A 6,772-nucleotide genomic window follows, 5' to 3' on the forward strand; every position below is an offset into this window, starting at 1 on the left:
AAGATATCCTAACCCACCCACCCCCGTATCTCTCTCTCTTCTCCGACCTCCATCTCCACCCCGATTAAATAAATTGAGAGCGTTGTTTGTTGATTATCGGTACGCGGTGATGGGGTCTGTGTGGGGGGAGAGTAAAGGCGATTAGTTGCAGGTGAAACCAATGGCAATGATTCGATCTGACCCCGCGTATGGATTGTTGCGCGAAGAATCGGATCCCAGCTGTTGAGAAACCGGGTGCTACCATTCACTCGCCAAGGGGGTTGGTAATCATTCTTTAAAATACAACTGTTAAATATACAAAGAATAACGACACATTTTAGCCGTCGTCGGTTCTTACTTTTAAGCAAATTAGACAATGAAATTCGGAATAAATGTCACGTCCTTGGCGTTTTGTTCAGTTTGTGTTAATGATTGTGAATTGGGTGGCCGTGAATTGCGAGTTTCCCGGGTCGAGTGGTACGGTCCGGCCCGTGTTAGTCTCTGGGTGGACGTGGCGGCCTCGGCTTAGCCTCTCACGTTTTAGCGTTTCCCCGTCTCTCTGAACGTCTCCGTCAGCCCCAGGCGAGGTGAACGAGCGTGGGGGTTCACGAGCCATCCCGTGGCCCAGGACCCCGAGACGGGGGTCGTACCCGGGTTGGGGAGTGGGAGTGGGGGGGTGCAGGTTGCGGTACTCGGTAGAGTGATCAAGGCGAGACCGTGCTCCCCGAGGCTTCTCAACCTTTGCTAGGCCCCACTGTTCCGGCCTCTTGTGAATGCGACGTCATTAAAACAAATTTGTTGATCTCTTTATCCTGCATATATGTATAAGTAATAACAGTAATGTTATTCTACAAAGCTGAGAAGTGTTGGGACAACCCTGGGATGAACAGTCTGTGTAAACGCAAGTGAGACTAGTCGAAACGTCTTAATTTATAACGCCGTACACTGTTATGGGCTGCTGTGACCCAACTTGTTGTCGTGAGCCCTGACGAGTGTGTAAGAGATATCTTGGCATTCCTTTAAAAGGCCGCATTAGCACGTTTGGCTACGTACGATGCGAAAGAAGTTCGACAAACAACGTACTATACGTGTATGCAAGTTGCGTGCTTTCCAGGCGACTGATGCAGGACTTCGTAGGAGCAGTGCGGAATCATCTTGTTGTTGTACTGTATTGCTATGCTCCCTGGGGGGGTATATGTTCCCCGTCTTTAGCCCGCACCGACCAGCGTACGTTGTGGGAAGGCACCCACTCGGCAAAGACCCACGTGAGACCGTGCTAACAACAAGAAAAAATGCGCAAGGCAGCGTGTGATTTAAAAGCTTTTAATGCGTTTGCGACGGATGATGCTTCACTGGATTTGTCTTTCAGCAGGGGCAGCCGTGAAGGTGCCCAGATTCGGTGGGAAACATGACGGCAAGGGATGATCTGCAGTTCCAGGGTAAGGCTTTAACTAGTAAATACGTGAGCACGCCGTATTTATACTGTGTATGCTTTGCAGGACATATCTGCTTTGAGTCTACTGCAAAAGTGACAGAGGGTGACCCGCGGTGATTTTCAATGTAGATCGGTCGGCCACTGGAAAAGTGTAAGCGAATCGTTGGGTGAGTTGCTAAGTTGGGGAGTGAATGGGTCACTCGGTGAGTGGCTGGGTAGGTAAGTGGATGTGTGTTAGTGGGTGGGTGGGTAAGTGGATGTGTGTGAGTGGGTGGGTAGGTAAGTGGATGTGTTAGTGGGTATCAACCGTGGAGCTGAATTCATGAGATCAGCTCCTGTGCAGCTGCTGGGTGAATTGCTGCACTGCAATACTGAGGGATAGCGACAGCATGGGGAGAGGCCTTCATCCAGCTGTTCATTGATCGTGGCTGATCATAATAAATTAAGGCACTTCACCTGTGACTGCTGCTGCTGCTCACGCGCGCACACACCCACCACTCCTTGCAGAATTTGAGGATGCTACGAGCCTGTTGGCATCTTCACCTGGAGCCACCACGGTCAGCATCGAGGATGATGTCGGCCCGCCACCGAGGAATCAGCGGCCACAGCAGCAGCCGGCGAGAGTGGCAGAGCGAGGTGGCGGCGAGTCCGATGATGACGATGAAGAGGTAGACATGCTGGGAAGACTTGGTGATAAGACGGAGGTGGGTACAGTATCACCTAGCGTAATACGTCATTGGCTTTCGCATTCTAAGTTACGTTGAGTTAATTTTAAATGTAATTCAGATATTTTCTTCCCAATTTGTTTTGACTGAATGGGACATCATTTTTTATTGAACTTTTGGCGGTTTTTTTTTTGTCTGGCAGTTGCTATCTGAAGAGAAAAAGAGCGCCCCCTTCTGGACATTTGATTATTACAAGACATTTTTTGATGTTGATACACACCAGGTAAGCTGCTGGAACTGCACACAAATTGGTCGACTAATTTGATGTAAGTTGATCAGAATTGTTTTTGGAACAATTACTGAAGATGTGTTTTTTAAACGTGTATTACATATCAACAGTGACCTTAAGCTTGTGTATATTGGTTTGTGAAGGTTTTGGACAGAATCAAGGGCTCAATGATACCGTTTCCTGGAAGGAGCTTTGTGCGTAAGCACATTCGGGGCAACCCCGATCTCTACGGTAAAGTCGCCCACGTTTTCCCACTGCACTCATTAGTCCTTGAGGTGCATCACTTGCAATGTTGGCTCAATTAAGAGCAAGGCACTGCCGTTAATGTCATTCGTCTTTAAGCAGGCGTTGCATTATTTTACTGAGAATGTTATGTGTAACTATAAACTCACCAATTTTTGTGTAGACAAACTTTAGAAGCTGTAAAATCAAACAACACCGTGTTCATCATCAAGCCCCATCATTAAGCTACTGGCCCTCATGTTAGCATGTAGTACCTTATCTATTGTTACTTGACGTTTTGTTAGTGTCATGTTAAAGGCACTGCTGATGTCTTGCTGATGCTCTGTACCATGTCACACATGTAGGTCCGTTCTGGATCTGTGCCACACTGGTGTTTGCAATTTCCATCAGTGGGAACCTCTCCAATTTGTTCACGCAAGGCAGTGGTTCCGAGTACCACTACGTCGCTGATTTTCGAAAGGGTGCGTGCATGTCTTGTCATACAACTGTACACCTTGATGTACGTTTTTAAAAAAAATAAATGTACACACTTTGTATTGGATAACAATAAACACACCACTGTCCTTGTTTCTGGAATGCAGTGTCCATTGCTGCCACAGCTATCTACTCGTATGCATGGCTAGTGCCACTGGGGATGTGGGGCTTTCTGCTGTGGAGGAGCAACAGGACAATGGGAGTGATGTCTTTCTCCTTCCTGGAGATCGTGTGCGCCTATGGGTACTCGCTGTTCATCTACATCCCCACTGCTGTGAGTTTTCGCCAATTCCCGCCATATCACCCCAGTTGGTTTCTGCAGTGGAGGAACAAGCAAGCGTCTCCTGCTGAGTGCACTTTTAACTTTATCCCTTGATTTCTGCTCCCCCCCCCCCCCCCCACCAATGCCCATCCCACGCATCGCAGGTGCTGTGGACAATACCGTCGGGTATTTTGCAATGGATACTGATAGCTGTGGCGATGGCGCTCTCTGGCTCGGTGCTGGCGCTAACTTTCTGGCCTGCATTCCGCGACGACGACAAACGAATTGCGGTGGCCACCACAGTGGTCATCTTCTTATTGAACACATTGCTTGCTGTCGGCTGCAAGGTGAGCTTGTGACACGTTAATTGGTCAACTGCTTTCACACTTAATGTTTGGTAATCTGACGCAGTTAACGTTTGTCATCAGAAACCCAAGTGGGCATTTTGTTCTCACTGCTAAATGAGACAAGTTAACATCCGTGTGCCCAAATGCGAACATAATACTGCTCTTTACAAGCACATGCATTGTATTTGTTGAATAACACGCAAGAAATTGTCTTTAGCAAAGGACACTGTGGTCTGGTCAGACACAGGTCAAGTCAAGGTGTACCACTATAAAGTCTATGAGCACCTTATATCTAAAAGATGATCTATCACTTGTATGGTATTTTTTATTGTATCACAAAATTTAAGTCATCACTTTTAATTGTGACTTCTTGGCAGGTACTAACGTCTCGTGTTCTGTGTGCAGTTGTACTTTTTCTCCACACGTCAAGTGCACATCGCTGCTGTAACGACTCTGAACCCGCATGTGACGATGGAACACAGGGCCAACGGCACGGCACGCTGAGCTCTCCGAGGATAACTGCACATCAAACAAGAACATGTTTTTAATCTTGATGTAACAGATTTGGGATTGTTATTTGGGAATAAGGTGAACTTAAGTGTTATTTATGTACACTTTTCCAGGCACTTGCAGAGGAAACATTCAATTGCAAATGCATGTTAGGTCACCTTTCTTGACTATGTATTGTATATTTTAAGTGTTTACACGTGAGGTGAATAGTGCCATGAAAAAAAGTGGGTAAGTTTGGTTCCAGGCTGCTTAGCAGATATCCAGCCCCATATAAAGATACTATGCATATACTGTGTACAGAGTATATATATACAATGCAGGAAATTGTAGTTTGTACAGTATCATTCAGTTGAGTAATCATAAACCTAAGTTGTATTTGTTAAAGTCTGGCAGAGGAATGATTTGCTGCTTTTTGTTGAGTTGTCCCTCCCTGCACGTCTGATTAGCTACATATGGTGCAAAAGCTCATACATTTGGGATTTTATCAAAAGATGACAAATGCCTGTTGTCCATAGAGAGCATGCACTCGACTCAAGTCTGAGAATGCCAAGTGTTTCTGCTGCTATACTTTGGCTCCCATGTTATAAATGTAGACCACCACAAGCATGGAATGGAATTTAGCGCATCCAAATGTCTAATTGACGGCAATGTTCATCGATGGCATACAGTAAAACCTTGGATTGCGAGTAACTTGGTCTGCGAGTGTTTTGCAAGACGAGCAAACATTTTAAATAAATATTAATTTGATAAACGAGCGAGGTCTTACAATACGAGTAGTACGAATAGTACGCTTTGTCTGCCGAGCGTCACGTGATCACAACTGATATACGAGTGCTTTGGATTACAAACACGTTTCCGGAACGAATTATGCTCGCAATCTAAGGTTTTACTGTATACGCATTTTGTTTGCATGCATTTTATTTTCCAAAGTTGTCACACTGCTAAATGTATGCAGAATTCATATTCAAGGCAAAAGTTATGAATTTAAATGTTGATCATATGAAAAAACCCACTACCTTTGACATTTAAATAATAAAAATCTGCAGTAATGTTTTTTGGTCATTGGGGTAAAGCTTGATTCGATATGGGGCCGTCTTTCATTCAGCAACCCGGTTTAGAGGCACGCATTTACCGGACTACAAAAAAATGAAGTCGATGCTATGGAACGAAAGAATAAGCGATGCATTTGGAAACGTAGTCCACATGTTAGCAAACAGTATTGTCAATGCAAGTACCTTCTGGAGGTTGTGTATATTTGCTAAGCAAACATCTTTTCAATAGGGACGGTCCACATGAATTTTCAAAAATGTCCTTTTAAGGATCCACTGCTGGATGAAGGCTTCCCTTTGTAATAATTGTCCTGGGGGTTGTTTGAACATATTTCGCACCACACTTGCGGACCCGCCCATACGGGACATGGGTGGAAGGAAAAAAAAGCTTCATAGCTCATTGGGATTCCTGCAGTCTCAATAAAAAAAGATGCACATTCTGACTTCGTGTCACACTTGCCAGCACAGATTAAAGGCTGGGGATGGCAGGTGGGAATTGAAATCCGATCGCCAGGGATACTTGCAAATGAGGCTACATCCTGGTGTCCTAGTTCTCCCCTGCTTCAACCATTTTTTTCACCCCCAATTAGCACGGTTGGCCTTAAGTATGGTGCCAAATGAGCTCGACATGTTAAACAAACGTGACATTTCAGTGCACCACTGTACCCGCTGCGTTTAAAATTAACGTTGCTGTTAAATGTTATATCCCATCACAAAATCATCTGGAAAGTGTCCAATCTCATTAAATCGAAATTGAGGGTGAGGCCTGGAGTATTATTTGAATGTGTAACCATGCACGTCAGGTTGATGGCTGCTGCAGAGCTACTCGGTGGGAAGCAGACGGCAGTGGCGCTGAAGTTTTTTCCATTCACCCAACTTCCAACCTGCACTGACCAGCATAAAGTATGGTCAGATAACCCCTATGACCCTCAACCAGCAATAGTGACAACGGCAGTTCATGTATATTATACTGAAGCATACCAAACACATTGGGTATTTTTATGCTCTTGGAACAATAAAACATGCGTTTGATGGGATTTCTCTAGTGGTGGGTCTGTCTTTTGTTCGTTCACATGTGAATGTTTGAAAACAATGTTGTTTTTAAGATAGCTCAATATCCAATATATTCACTCTATCCATCTGGTTAAACGGCTACTCGCTGTTGAGCATCCTTTTGTGAAAAGTCAAGTGGCAGCTGATGTTAAAGCCATGTATTTTGATTACTAGAAGTATTTGACTTAAATACTTCAAGGATCCATACAAGTTACATTCTATGCATAAGGTTTTACTATTGGGTGGAGTGGCAGTTGCTCGTGCACTGCACAAGGAACCCATTAACCAGTTCCTATTCCTGGCCATGGATATCATTAGCGACCGATACAGCCACAGACCTGCCCGCAAACCTTTCCCAACAAGCATGAAGTGTGTTAAAAACTGGTGACCGATGCTGTGGGGGAGGACTTCCTCCAGCAGTGAAGAGTTCAATTAGAGGTATTGTCATGCAGCACACCATAATGTC

The 6,772-nt window shown here is 45.0% G+C and overlaps 1 protein-coding gene across 3 annotated transcripts; it reads left to right on the forward strand.

The window, feature by feature from the left end:
* The first annotated feature begins 11 nt into the window (after positions 1-11).
* YIPF1 (Yip1 domain family member 1) lies at positions 12-6,290 on the forward strand. Of its 3 annotated transcripts, none has more exons than XM_032966050.2 (9): positions 12-259; positions 1,349-1,418; positions 1,922-2,118; positions 2,282-2,362; positions 2,512-2,599; positions 2,956-3,072; positions 3,193-3,359; positions 3,512-3,694; positions 4,100-6,290. In XM_032966050.2, the coding sequence occupies exons 2-9, from the start codon at positions 1,388-1,390 to the stop codon at positions 4,196-4,198; spliced, it is 963 nt and encodes a 320-aa protein (XP_032821941.2). In that variant the 5' UTR covers positions 12-259; positions 1,349-1,387; the 3' UTR covers positions 4,199-6,290. The 3 variants fall into 3 exon arrangements, with proteins under 3 accessions (XP_032821941.2, XP_032821939.2, XP_032821940.2); XM_032966048.2 differs by lacking the exon at positions 12-259 and adding an exon at positions 414-566; XM_032966049.2 differs by lacking the exon at positions 12-259 and adding an exon at positions 433-566 and having other exon boundaries at positions 1,352-1,418.
* The last annotated feature ends 482 nt before the right edge of the window (positions 6,291-6,772 follow it).

The sequence above is a fragment of the Petromyzon marinus genome, chromosome 35 (assembly GCF_048934315.1).
Source record: "Petromyzon marinus isolate PM22_M1 ecotype Great Lakes invasive population chromosome 35, UKy_Petmar_22M1.pri1.0, whole genome shotgun sequence".
NCBI lineage: Eukaryota > Metazoa > Chordata > Hyperoartia > Petromyzontiformes > Petromyzontidae > Petromyzon > Petromyzon marinus.